General features: G+C 45.3%; 1 protein-coding gene across 4 annotated transcripts in view; it reads right to left on the bottom strand.

Annotated features, from left to right (window-relative positions):
* Window positions 1-13,915, bottom strand: part of LOC125335125 — a 31,894-nt gene that overhangs the window by 5,495 nt on the left and 12,484 nt on the right. For all 4 annotated transcript variants that reach the window (XM_048322448.1, XM_048322447.1, XM_048322449.1 and 1 more), the window contains exons 2-5: window positions 7,631-8,622; window positions 3,499-3,550; window positions 3,296-3,398; window positions 1,864-2,027 (exon numbers count right to left, since the gene is read on the bottom strand). In XM_048322448.1, the coding sequence (XP_048178405.1) occupies window positions 1,864-2,027; window positions 3,296-3,398; window positions 3,499-3,550; window positions 7,631-8,622 (1,311 nt within the window). The remainder of the gene's footprint in view (window positions 1-1,863; window positions 2,028-3,295; window positions 3,399-3,498; window positions 3,551-7,630; window positions 8,623-13,915) is intronic.

The raw sequence follows: 13,915 nt of genomic DNA, 5'->3' as shown, positions 1-13,915 counted from the left end.
TTTTTTAATGAAAGCTCCTTATAACTTGCTTTGTCTAGTCAAGCATTTTGGGTGAGGTGAGTCTGCTGGCATTATTTACTGTACTGTGAAGGCTCAGGATTTCACACATCTTTTCACATGGGGATAACTGCTTAGCTCCTGCCAAGGAACGGGCTATGCTCCAGTGGATATCTCATCCCACTGCCTAGTGCTGGGCCACAAAGCCATGCACCATATCCTCTGTGAGGCCTGGAGGCTGGCTGCCCAGCGGCATTTCACACCCTAAAAATACACATCTAAAAATTCAACTGTAAACACGTTTAATATCCAGGAACCCTGAGTATCAAGTGGCCTGATGAGATTCCTGTTTGAGTGCAGGTTTGTAAATAGTCTGCTGTGCTCAATTTCCACACGCCTGGAGAGGATGGGCTTCAGCTGTGGGGAAAGGCCCAGGGCTTTCAAAAAGGCCCTGCCGTGCCTCCAGGCTTGGTGTTCTGTTCCTTGAGGAATGTAGTTGGGAGTATTGTCTCACTTGAGTGCTGCATGGATTTCACTGAGGTGATACTTCCTGAGTTAATAATGTGTTTAATTCTTCGGGTTATTTTCACTGTTTTAACATCCTTTTTTTTTTTTTTTTTTAAATAAATGCCCTCTGAAGATTGCTTGCAGAAGCAATGTCAGAATAGAAATGGGGGGTTTATGTGTATTTTTTCCTTATGACGAAAGCAGGGGAAAAGGCGCAGGAAAATGGTTTTCCCTCCTGCCTAAATGCTGGATGTGTGTGGGACTGCCACCAGGTGAAGCTCTCTGCACTGGAAAGGACCAGGAGTGCAGGTGTTTGTTCAAGGGTGCCCAGTCTGGGTACAACTCCCAGTGCCTTGCTCTACAGAAGGTAAAGTTCAGGCAGGGGAAGGCTCCAGAGCTGTTCTCCCTTCTTTCCCTCTCTCTGTTCATCAGGGTGGCCAGCTGGAGGAAAAGCTCAGCATGTGTCTTACACCAGTGTAGGAAAATCCTGACCAGCCTGGCCTCCTGGCTAATTTCCTAATCAAGTGCAGGGATACAGAATGCTTTTGTTTCGTAAACTGTGACAGAAGTATTACACAGCCTGTCCTGGGCTTGTGAGTTCCTTGTGCTGGTTGTTTATCCTCTTGTGGGAAAAAGAGAGGGCACTGGAGAAGAGAGTATTGACCTGGGAAAGGCTTTAGCAGACACTTGTAATGAATGTGCTCTGTCTGCACTCACTTGAGGTTGAAGAGGTGACAGCCAGACCTGAGGCTTCTGAGCTGTCATCTGTTCCTAAACAAATCAAGGACCAGGAGTCCAGGGGAAAGAGCTAAAATAAGAGAGAACCTGCTGAATCAATTCAGGTTTCTGTCTGTGAATTTGGAAGGGCCCCAGTGCTTTCACTTGAAACCACTTGATTTTTTTGGAGCCTGCACTGTTAATTTTCACATCAGCTTGGTGTGACACTTTCTGCCAAGCTGACGAGCTGAGTAACTTCCCTGTTCACTTGGAGTGGTGGGCAGGAGCAGGTCTGACTCCCAGGCCTTTCAGTTGCTACCAGTGATAATTTTAATGGAACATCAGCTTTGCCAATTAACACTTCTGCAGGCTGGTCCTACTGCCTGCTGGCAAACATCTGCATTGCTGTCACAGCCAAGGTAGAGTTCTGCATTTGCTCTTTCCAAAGTTGGGAAGATACTGGCTCAGGGGATCACAGTCCACATCATTTGATGGCAGCTCAGCTTGAGGGTTAGGAGAACTGCCTGGTTCAATCCCTGCCTTTCTAGAAAGTGGGCATTAGGCATAAATGGACAGGTATGACAAGCGCTGTCCAAGAGGGACAGCCTGTGGCTTGCTAGAGATGCTGAGGAATGTTCCTACCTGTATCCTGTAGGTGGTAAAGCTCAAGCCACTGGTCCCAGGTCCAGCAGAAATTATAAACACTTCATCACTCCCAGTCTCAGTGGTCACTGCAGAGATGGAGGAGGGCACATCTGGGTCAGTGTCCTGAGGAGACCGTTCTGTGCTGCCTCTGCAGGAAGTGACTGAGAAAGGAAGAAAATCAATAAAGACTGCTTGCAAGTGTCCAAAACATCTGTTTCCAACTCCTCCATGACAAACTCTCCTCCTTCCATCCCTAGACAATCTAGAGCAGGGCTTTGGCTGGCTGTTGCACCAGCCAGAACAAAATTCAAGTCAACAGTTTGCTTTCCTGAAACTGCAAGCTTTTAAAAACAAAACAAAAGAGGAGAGGAGAAACACCCCTGGGTCTGCTTTCTAATAAAAACAGACATGAACTGAAATCCCTTGTGTTAAACACACGAGGTTGTGCTGGAGATCAGAAACTTGCAGACTTGCTCAACTCATTATTTATTTTCATTTACTCATGCCTGCTAATATTGGGAGCTGTGCTTTTTGGTTAAACCCCAGTGATGCTGCTCCTACAGGCAGCCTGATGCTCCAGGGACTGCCACGGAGGGGTATGTGTGCCTGCAGGTGTCCCCAAGGCTGGTCATCTGGTCCAGGCAAGGAGAATTCTGGCCACAACTTCCTCAGGAAGGAGATGGGAAACTGTCGTGGCTAGGAGCACAAAATTAGCTTTTTATGGAGAAACCCTTGTGAGAGCTCAGTGTGTAGTGGCTGATAGTTCACTGGGAAATTGATGGTGTATCATAACACAACATAAAGTCACTCCCTTTTGGCCTTTTGGCCTTTTGGCCTTTACTAACCAAATGGGGCACTGGGACAGTTCATGCGTTGTGACACAAAATTGCAGCAAGTGACATTCTCTGCATCTTGGCTGGGATGCTCTTTTCTGGAAGCACACTGTGAGGTAAATGTCACCCAAAGCACCTCCATCCACAGACCCACAGAAACAGTGAGCTTCAGGAGTTAGAGTTGACCAAAGTCAATTTGAGCCTTGTAAAACACATCCTTTCTGGACAAGGTTAGGCCTGAGGCAGGTGAAACTCTTCCCCAGTTTATGGATCTGTGTAAGTTGTTTGTAGCAGCCTGAACCCAACACATTTGCTCTGCTAACCCAGTGTCTCTGCAATGCCATGAACTGCAACAGCTTGTGTTGGCAGCATGCTGGAGCTGTGCTTGTGCGAGCTCCTTGCCAGGGGAATTACCCTACCACGGAGCGGGGAGCAGCAAGGGACAGTCCCCACAACAAAGGCTCTCTGCTGTGGAGTAGCTCTCCAGCTGTGCATGGGCAAGACAGCAACAAGGACTGCGGGGAAGAAACGATCTGATGAACTGGCTCAGGGCTCCGGGGTGCCCTGACCCGCTCCGGCCGAGGCCCTGCACTTACCCGCCTGCTCCCGGCTCACAGAGTGGTTGTTGTTTTCATTCTCCCGACTTGGCACCACCAGCTGGAGCTCATTGATATCGACAGTGGAGTTCTGGATCCTGTTCTACAACTCAGAACATGCCCCAGTAAACATGGTCAGATAAACAGTGCAACAGCCAATATGAAAGAGAGAAACAGAAATTGCTGAAGCCATTAGCACTAACCTCCTGGTCACTGCATGCGTTGGATGAGCTCCTTTTGGGGCACGTTCTCTGCCTGAAAAGGAGAGACAGCAACAACAACAACAAGCCCTTGAGTGAGTTAAAGACCCACAGCAGGAAAGTTCTCGGCTCTGCTCATCCTGCAAGGGGAACCCAGCAGGTTATGAGCATCCAAAATACTTGCCAAGACTCAAGGCAGCAAGGCCTGTAAACAAAGGGAGAAAATTGTATGCTCATGTGGTGGAAAGTCAGCTGAAGAAGAGAAGAACCTGTCATCTTCTTCCCATGCTCACTGCAAGAGCAGGAACAGAGCTCAGACCTCTGCTGAGTCCCACCAGGCTCCCCCCTGACAGCTGTTCTTTCACACCAGTAACTGAATAGCAGGACTGAGATCCTTCAGTCTGGGCAGTGACATCGTTCTTATCCTGCTAGACAGAATATTTCATCTGCATAGCTCATTCTGCATACTGGGTTATATTTAGCAAGCAGAGAGCATCAGATGCCGTTCATTTGTATGACTGTTTCACTGAAAGACAGTGCTGTGGCAGATGATTATGGGATGAATGCGCCCCTTGGCTGAAGGGAGACACATGTCCTTACCCATTTTTTCACATTTTTATTAAAACTGAGATTGTGAAACAACTAGTGTTACAAACTTTTGAATGAATAAGACTTAAAGATATCACAACGAAAGTCTGGCACTGATGGACGTGATAATGATTGAAACAAGAGTAGTTTGTGTTCAATGGCTCTCCAGGGGACAGTGCAGACACAGGGGAGCATTAGGCACTCACTGATGGGATGCAACCCAGGTTATTGCAAAGGCAAATTCTCACCCCCAGGTGATGGATGGGCAGCAGGCAGTGACTGGCAGGGCAGCTTGGGTGGGGAGAGATGGCAGCACTGAAGGCTTGATGGAGTCACTGTACACTCAAGGGTTGGGAGGTTATGCAGATGCCAAATGCAGTTGCAATTCATGGGTTGCAACCATACAGCAAAAGTTTGACTGCACGGGACAGGATTAAAATTAAATAAGGTGGATGTATCTGTTGTTCTTGAGGCTTGGGAAAGAAAATAAAAAATCCCCCATTACTCGAGCCAGGTTTCATGGCCAAAAGTAATTAGAATTATTGGCCAACTAACAACTGAAGCTTTCATTCCCTCCCCAAGTAGCAAACAAAAGCTGCAGTGTGGCAGAGACTTGGAGTTTCCCCAGAGAGCTTTGCCCTGGCTCAATGCAATGAGCCTGAGCAGATACTGCTGATGACTTGGTGCGTTGGAGTGGCAGTGGGTGCCAAGCCCATCCCAGGCCATTTCTACTCCTGGCAAGGCAGAGCCAGCTACTTTTAGCTGAGCAAGAGCAGCAGATAGAAATGGGGAAAAAAACACCAACAGCTAAACCTGGTACCAGAGGAATAAATAAAGTATGAAGAGAAAAGAAAGTGGAAGGCAAGTTTACGAGGCCAAGAGCTTCCAGGTTACTCTTGGCATCCTCTGCAGTGCCCAGTGCAGCCAGGACCATGTCCCTGTGCCTCAGGGGGCTGGTCCCAGATCTGAGTGTGCTGCACTGGTAAAGCACCATCATTTCCCCCTTCAGCCCACCCCGTGCCACCCTGACATTTTCTGCAGTGAGGACAGACTGTGGCTAATACACTTTTGACACCTGATTTCAAGCCTCTCTTCAGGACAAGAAGCATAAAATAGAGCTTGATGGGCTCAACCTAAAAGAAGTTTAATGCTTAGTGCTTGATGGCCTCAGCAGTCTTATTCTGAGCTGCACTAAAAACCCACAGCTGGGACGTGTAGGCAAGTTCCAACCAGTGCCAGTGGTTCTGGGGCAGAGACCAATATCCTTGAAGCAGTTACCACAGCAAAGAGGGAAAAAAGACTCTTCCAGTACAACACAGGCGAAGTAACTCAGCACAGGTCATGGCATCACTTCCACCTGGTCTCGCTTAAGTGCTTTAAGTCTGACAAGAAACAAAGCAGTGTAATCAAGGCTTCCCAGGAACAGCATGCAGGGAATACAGGAGGCTGGGACAGTAAACACCCTTTCAAGATGCTAAAGGAGTAGGGGTAGTCTCTATTTATATTCAGTCAATAGCTGGCTGAGGTATAGATATCTTCTTTATTAAAAAAAAAAAAAAAGAGTTGTAGAGCAATGAAGAGGCATAAATGCCAGTGTTAAAAGAAGCAAGCCTAATCCTGTGCTGTAGGACCCCATAGGTAGGATGTATTCCCAGCAACCAGAACATACAAACATTGGTGTGTGGGGCTGAAATCCTGTGGAAGTTTTTTTTCTGCTGGTCAGCAAGAGCAGAAGGTTATTTTGTAAACATCTGACAAGCAAAAAGCCAAACTGTGAATGTGAGCAGCATGGCCTGACTTTCTAAACAAGCTTTGCAGAGGAAACCTCAGCCAGTGGAACCTCAGATTGCCGGTGTACTTTTAGGGTTGAATAATACTCTGCTTCATGGATTGTTACAGTGAAATTAAATAGGGGTATTGGAGCAAGAACAGCCTACTCAACATGTGTATCAGCCCAGACTGCTACCATAGCAAAGGGAGCCTGTTTCTGTCTCTTTTGAAGATTGGCAAGGGTATAAAAATAAAGTATTTGGTATCTGGAAGACATTTTCCACCAGACATTTTCCTTTAGAGCTAGCAAAAAAATTGTGGTCTAAATTAGTGTTCTGCGAGCTCTTTAAAAACAAAAAGGTTAGTTAGATGTAGCACATGCAAGTTTAACTCTTACAGCTATGAAAAGCTCAGACCCTGAAAGCAGGAATTTCTATATATAAAGCAAGAGAGATGATATTTAAGCTTCACCACTGTGCCTGTGTTCTCTGGCGCCCAGTGTGATGGCCTGCATTTTGTGTTTATTCAGCCAGAGCTAAAATGCAGCCTCTAAGAAGGACAAGGAAAACCAAGTTCCTCTGTCAAACCAGCCTCAGTGGCTAGAGGTGTCTGGGCAATCCTGAGACCTTTGGGGTTGGAGGATGCACACTGGATGAGGCAGGGGATGCAGGAAGGGAGAAACCAGAGCAGCTGCATGATGGCTCTGGAAAATGAACGCTGATGCCAACACCCAGCCACCACTGTGGAGCCCTACAACGGACAGTGTCTGTTTCAGTTTACCTGATGTTTTCATTGAAGTCAAAACATTTGAAAAATAGTGTTTATTTTGACGAAAAACCTGGGGAGTATGGGCTCTGTTTTGAATTTGTTGGAAGGGAGAGAAATAAATCACTGTTTCTACAAAAATGTTTTCACTAGGGAGTTAGAAAAATGCAAACATATGCTGGGGGGGTGGAGAAGCGTTCCTTTGATAGATATAGAGAAAAGAAATATATAAAAGAAAAGCAATTGACTGGAGAGGCATGCTTGTGTAACTGTCTGGTTTTAGCCATTTAACTAGTCAGCATCAGGACCTGGAAATCCACAACCCAGCCTGACCATCAGCTCACTTGACTGGATCGTTTTGGATTGCATTTGGGAACAATGAGAGGTACTGCAGCATGGCTCTGGGCTCTTCCCCAGAATCACAGGGATGTGCAGATGACTTCTTAACACACTGAATGCATGGGATTTAAAATGTCTGCACAGTCTCTTGGATAAAATATGCTACAGATGGGAAAATATTTTTAAATCTTAATCCTAAGTGGTAATACCTTGGTTATTATTTACTTTTCTTCAGAGTGCTAGTGATGGTTAGTTAGAGTCAAACTGCAGGACCTCTGTGAAAAGATGCAGTTACTGTCAGCTCAGCCTGCTCAGGAGCCTCAGGGAAGGATGATCTTTCTGTGCTGATTTTGTCCATCAGCCAAAAGGCACCACTGCCATTGAAACAAAAAAATGCCCAGGAAAGTCCTGACCATTTAGGTATTTCTGCAGGAAAAAGAAAATAAATCTGGGGTACAGGAGCTGTAGAAGTAGGAAAGAAAACTGAGGAGCCCAGGGCAGGAGCAGTGAGCAGCATTGACTTCCTCTGTACCTGCTCTGTTACATTTGGAGGACAGCAGGAGTTAGCAGAGCAAGGGAAATGTAACATTTTTCTGGAAATGTAACGCTTTTCTGGTCTTTTCCCTAGGGATAATATCACATGCTTCCAAGGCTCTGGTGTGCATCACCTTACCTGCAAGCTATGCAGAGGGCAGAGAGCAAAGCAAGAGCAAAGAAAATGATCCCTGTAGTAATTGCCAGCATCATCATATTTTCCTTCCTCTCCTGCCTCACAGCATCCACAGCATTGGGGTCAGTGATGTTCCTGTACTCAAAGAGCATCGCAAAGCCTCGGCCCCGGTCCGTGGTGGTGATCAGCTCCACGATAACCTCAACCATTTCCAGAGATGAACCAAAGACCATGGTCTTGTTTACAGGGGAATTTGGCCCACAGAAGCGAGAGGAAAATGTGATGAGATCAGAAACATATAATACATCATGGGGACAGACATCCACTGCTGACTGAGGGCTGGAGGAGATTTCCATGGGCAATGCTGTTGAGGGAAGAGTCCAGCTCTCTACTGTGACTTCATCTCTCTCACTAGCAGTTAAGTGGGCAAGCAAGATCTTCCCTTCCAAATCTCCTGTTTCCAGGCCACTGGTATTTTGCCTCTGCATCGAGGCACTGCCAGCCACAGGGAATGGCAGCTCCTCTGGGTGAGCCTTGGTAATCGCTTTGGGTTCCTTCATCTGCTTCCACTGGTTTTCTTCAGATGCTTGTTTGGCTTCATCTTTTTTTGAGATGGTTCCTGGAAGTTCATCCAGGTGACCAGCAAGGTCCTTTGACTGGTCTCCAGTGCTGCTCAGATTCTGAGCCACCTTTGACATTGAGGTCTGGAGAGAGGGTTCTGTGGTATGGACAGCAAAGTCCAGGTTTTCCTCAAGAGAAGGCATGTCCTTATTTTCTGTTGTAGCAGGGGCTGAAAAGCCATCCCAGAGGGCTGGAGTTTCACTAGAGCTCTCAAAAATGTCAAAATCAAATATTTCCAAGATAAGATGGGTTCTCATGGGAATGAAGAACTGCCAGACGCAGTGTGTCCCTGGGTAGTAGTTGTTTGGAAAACCTGGTGACAAAATCAGGCCTCTTTCCATTGATTCCACCACTGCACCACAGGAATAATACACCTGGGAAATAAAACAAAGAATCTTACATCTTGCCATAGATCACACACAGGATGCAGTCTGCCAGTCTGATGGAAGTTCCTGCTCTTTTCTTTCCCTTCAGAGACTGGTTTAAGATACCCTCAAGACAGGGTAATTCATTAAGCTTGTGCAAGTCTCAGCTCCTACTTTTGTGGAGCATCAATCTAATATGGAAAACCACTCTTAGAGACTATGGAAGTGTATATTGGATGGTCAACCTCCAAGAGAAATATAACCCACATAAGTAATTCACATAATTCTCACTTCCTACTACTGATAATTTGTGCTGTTGGCAAACACACAACTTTTTGACCACACAAATATGTTGCCCTAAACAGTTGGTTGTGTGAGAAAAATCTTAAGAAGCTAAAGGAAAAATGTGTCACAGCATCTCAAACTCTGTGTTATTTTCATTACAAAAACATTTTCATGTAAAAAAGAAACTTTGCATTGATGATCACCCATGATTCATCCAACCAACTCATCTTCTGTTTCAAGGACATTCAGCCTTATTTACTTCAATAAAATAGCCTGTTTTGATCGGGCAAATCGTCTCTTTTTCAAGTGCAAAGCCTCTCAAAATAGTGACAGCAGATACCAGCTCTCACCAGTAAACCAGCAACCAACATGCATTTTACATAACACAGCAACAGTTCCATGTGAAATCTGCTATTTCTTCCTTCTCCACAAATTGTCTCCAGCCTCCAAGGAGGAAGGAAGTCCATAAATGGTGGCACTAACCACCACTCTGTGCCTCTCAAAAGGTGCACAAGGCTGCTTTTGCACATATTTACAACTACCTTCTCCCAAAGCCACTCTTGGAGCCTTTTTTCAAGATTCTTTCATAAATTTGCAGAGCACAGAGCCCAGTCTGCGCCTTGGGCAATTGCTTTTGAAAAGGGGAAAAAAATCAGAAGCGCTTAGGTCACAAGCCCTGTCTATGAGCATGGGTTTACAAGCATTAATTGGAAAAGAAAGGGAATGCTTTGGGTTTGGTGTGGCTTTTTATTGGAAATGATTAGTTGTCTTGGTCTGTTATCTATTTAAACACAAAGGAACTTGGCAGTAGAACAAACGAAGCTTATGAAGTCCATATAAAGCCACAAAGATCAAAATACTCCAGATTTTTTTTCTCTTGGTCCCTCCCCTTGGCTCATACTGAAATGGAAAGAGAAAAAAATGCAATGCCAAATGTTGAAAGCTCCTAAATAGAAACACAATCCAGACCTGTTCTGTGAGGCACAACCTTTGTTTTCCAGCAGGTGCTGCTCATATTCTGGGGGATTTCAGGGTGGATGCAGGATGGCCACAGAAAATGACGAAAACAGTAACGTGGGTGGAAACTGTTCTGTATTCAACTTGAAATCCAATATTTGACTTGTAAAAGTGTCATTTAAATCAAAGCTTATGTTAGTTATAGTGGCATAAACTACAGGCTTCTCATTTAAGGCACCTGGGCTGGACTGTGGCTGGAAGTCTCAAGTGGAAAAGAAACCACATTCATTGCCACATACATATTATTCTCTGTCTAATGCCTTAGGAGTCCCACATGTAATACCAAAACATATTAATAGAAATTTACTGATCTTTTCTCTAGGAGGTAAATTTTTGTGTTTCAGTCTGGATTAGCTAATTCATGGTAAAAATCCAGGGGAAACAAGCAAAACTTTATGTCAATTTGAGAGGCTACAGGTCCTAACATTTAGATTAATTTACTAATTCACATCAGAATTATAGATACATTCGTTGCCACTTGGATTTTACTGAAAACATGCTGATTTTCAGTGAATATGCTCCTCTTTTCTGAGGGAGAGGATGCCTCTTACACTTGGAAGAAGAATTGAGGGATTTTCTGTGACTTCTCTTGTACTCCTTCCCTCCATCCCAGCGTATCAGTGCAGTCTTGCCTTTGTTGCACACTAATCTTCTGAGCTCACTTTTAAACAAGATATTTGCATAGCAAGAAACAGTAAACACCACCTAACTTTTTCACTAAAATATATGTCCAGTTTTGGAGGCAGAATGTGCACCAGAACTGCTGCTCTCGCAGGGTGGCACTCCTGGGTGTGGGAGGATCACAGATTGGCTCAAGCCTCCTTAAATTAGCAGTGATTGAGGGTTGAGATTTTGTTTTGAGGAATATGTGAACTGATCCAGTTGCCTTTTTTCAGACACTGAAAAGGCGCTTGGAGGCGTTCACAGCCCCACCTCTACTACCAGAGGACTTTGTTAACACCCGAGAGCTGCAGCCACCAGATCAGCGGATCCTGTGGGATTCATCACCAGAGTGCTGAATGGGGAAGTGCATCCCCCCCAAATCCCTCGCCCCCACTCTCAGGATAAGCTCCCTTTCCTGCCTTCACTTTCACTCGGATCTGTCAAACTGTCATCATTTGAGGAGGAATATCTTGCACATTCTGTGTACATCCAAGGAGTCTCAGATTCAAGGCGCCTCTTGAGCCACCAGCTGGCTACGATACAAACCCCAAGAGCTGCCCTGCACCCCCCAAACCTGGGCAGAGGGGGACGTGCAATGTGTGAATTCCAGAAATATGGCTGAAAGGTCATGGCAGTGGGGAATTGTTCATTCATTATGGCTTGTGAGACCAAAAAGATTCAAGACTTGCTGTGAGATCAGGGAGAAAAACCCACAAGGGATAGGAAATGCAAGACAGACCTGAGGGAAGGGGAGGGGGAAGGATTTCTGATTAGTTTATAATCCACAGCTGAATGACTGACAAACTGGTTTTGTTCATTTGAATCATCCATTATGAACCCTGAGTTTTGCCAATTAGACACAGATGTTCCCTTCTGCAGCAAGCTATAGACTCGTGGGCTTTTGACAGATGCGTGCAAAAAAAATTGGCACATTTTTAATCTTTGCAAATGATAGGTTGTTGTCTTTTTAAAAACAACACTTGATATATGCCCACACCAATTAGGGGAATTATGAGCAGGGAGAACCAGATTACTAGTCCTGTTCTTCTGCTTTTCAGTACTTTCAGCTCTGGCCAGAGGTCCAAAATGTTTCCAACAGTTGTGTTGCACTGAACCTCCAGTGGTCAGACAAATCCTACCTGCTTTCTGTATCAGGGTAACTGGGGAAGAGCATTTAGTAGGTTTAGAAGTAACTCAAATCTCAGCTACTGCTGCTTGGCCATAGACACAACGGTTGGCTATTTCAGAACATGCCAAGATGTTGCATTTCCCCCTTTCACACTACACAGCCCACTCAGAAGCTTGAATCTTCTGCCATTACTAAAAAATGTCCCATTGTCATGTACTTACCTCCTCCTGTGCTGGTGTTTGGACTGAGTAGTTAATACAGACATCAGCTTTGAGCTATTTAAGTTACACATGTGTAAGGAGTTACAAGGCCTCTGCCCCAGGAAACACAGGGCTAAGGAGTACAAGGAGGCCCTTGTGCTTGTCCCTCAAAGGTGATTCTGGAAGTGGTGCTCTGATGGCGGTGAGAATGCTCTGCTGCCCTCTGAAGAGTGCAGCTGCAGCAAATCCACATGGGATGCAGTTGTAGAGAGCTTTTCTTACACATAAAGCTGTGCTGGGTCGGAACAGATGTGGCCAGAAATGACTGCAAGACATTGTTTAGGAATCTCTCTGCAGACACCAGTGGCTGCTTCCTGAGGACCACCAGCTCCCAAAGAAAGAGCAAGCTCTTGCTGTATTACACAGGGGTGCTGCACAAAGCCAGTGTGTCATTGCTTCATACTGGATTCTGTACATCAAAGAGCTCTTGAGAAGCAGGAGGCACTGATGAAAAGCAGAATTCCCATGCATAAAAAGAAGAAAATTACCGTTTTGGCCAGATGGGATTTTATCATAAGGCCCACCCAAGAATATGCACCAGGAAGAGTAGTTATCATCATCTGAGTAATACAACCCTTAACTCTGCTTTCCACTCACACAACACCTACAAATGCAGGCCTGGAGCCTCTGCATTATTCCTGCAGGAACACTGTGGGGGAATCAACACATTCTAAGGAAATCCCACTCTCTACAAGATTAATTTAATTTAATAATATAATTATCAAAGAAGGCACCAGGCTAGAGCTAGACCAGAGGCATGCTCAGAAGCAAGCTCCCCGCTTTACCAGGACAGGACAAGTTCCTCCTGCAGCAGCTCAGAGCAAACCCACACTCAAAACCTGCAGGGGCCTTGCAATAAGCCATGAATGGCAAGTTGTGGCAGCCTGTAGCTGGCCCACAGACTCTTCAGTGACGGGTACCAGCCTCTGTCTGAACCACAGAGAGCAGGCATGGCTCAGTTTCTCAAGCTTCTCTGTCCTGCCTCCAGGAGAGAAGTGCTGCTGGCCTGAGGTGATGCTGGGAGCCCAGAGGGAATGTGGGAGGATACTGTCACATGTAGCTGGTAAGAGAAGGTGACATGGCCATGTGATTCAGCTTGTAAAGATACAAGCCCTGCTGAAGAGAAGTGGAAACCAAGTGATGCAAGGGCCTGGCTAGGGAAATCCTCAGCCTGTTTGTGTTCCTCGATTTTGCTTCTTTTTCTTCATTCATGTTAATGCTGGTTACGAGGAGCTACTGGTTGCAACATCCTAGAGGACACCAACTCACTTGCATCCCAAAGACTGTTTATTTTTAAAGTGTACTTATTTCAAAGAAGGGGAAGGAGGACATCCTGTCTTGATGTTTGATATTCCTCTGTGAGCATGATCTGAGATTCTCTGGCTTGGGACTTGTCCAATGTAGCTTGTTTTCTTTTATAAAATACCCAAGAAATAGCAAGTTCTTGTGGTGCACACCCAGAGTCAGAGTGAAAACTCAGCAGAGGAAACTGGAGACACACAGCTGAGCCACTACATTTCCACGACATCCCCAGGGGCCAAGCCACACACCTAATAGAGATACCCAGCTACAGGCTTGCAGGGAAATGATGTGCAAAGTTCATAACCCACTTTGCCCTCATTAATGCTTTATGCACATCTCGACTTCTGTGCATTTCTCACATGTGTTTCGAGTTCCAGGCAGATTTAAAAAATGTCACTTCCACTTCTTTTTAGAAACAAGAGTAGGAATAATCTACTATATTTCAAATTGACTGAACATCTAAGAAGTGCTGCAATTATTAGTCTATTCAAGCACAGATGTGTATTAACTCCTTATCCAAGTAAAAGGGATTTTTGGTCTTTGCTTGAAGACTGTACTAGAAAAAATCTAATACTGGAGTAATGAGGGGAGGTGAGGATAGAAGCTTTTTGTGCAGACCTCAGGCCCTTTAAAAAATCATTCTGAA

The sequence above is a fragment of the Corvus hawaiiensis genome, chromosome 18 (genome assembly GCF_020740725.1).
Source record: "Corvus hawaiiensis isolate bCorHaw1 chromosome 18, bCorHaw1.pri.cur, whole genome shotgun sequence".
NCBI lineage: Eukaryota > Metazoa > Chordata > Aves > Passeriformes > Corvidae > Corvus > Corvus hawaiiensis.
Note: the sequence above shows the minus strand (reverse complement) of the source record. Positions and strands in the feature narration are given on the sequence as shown.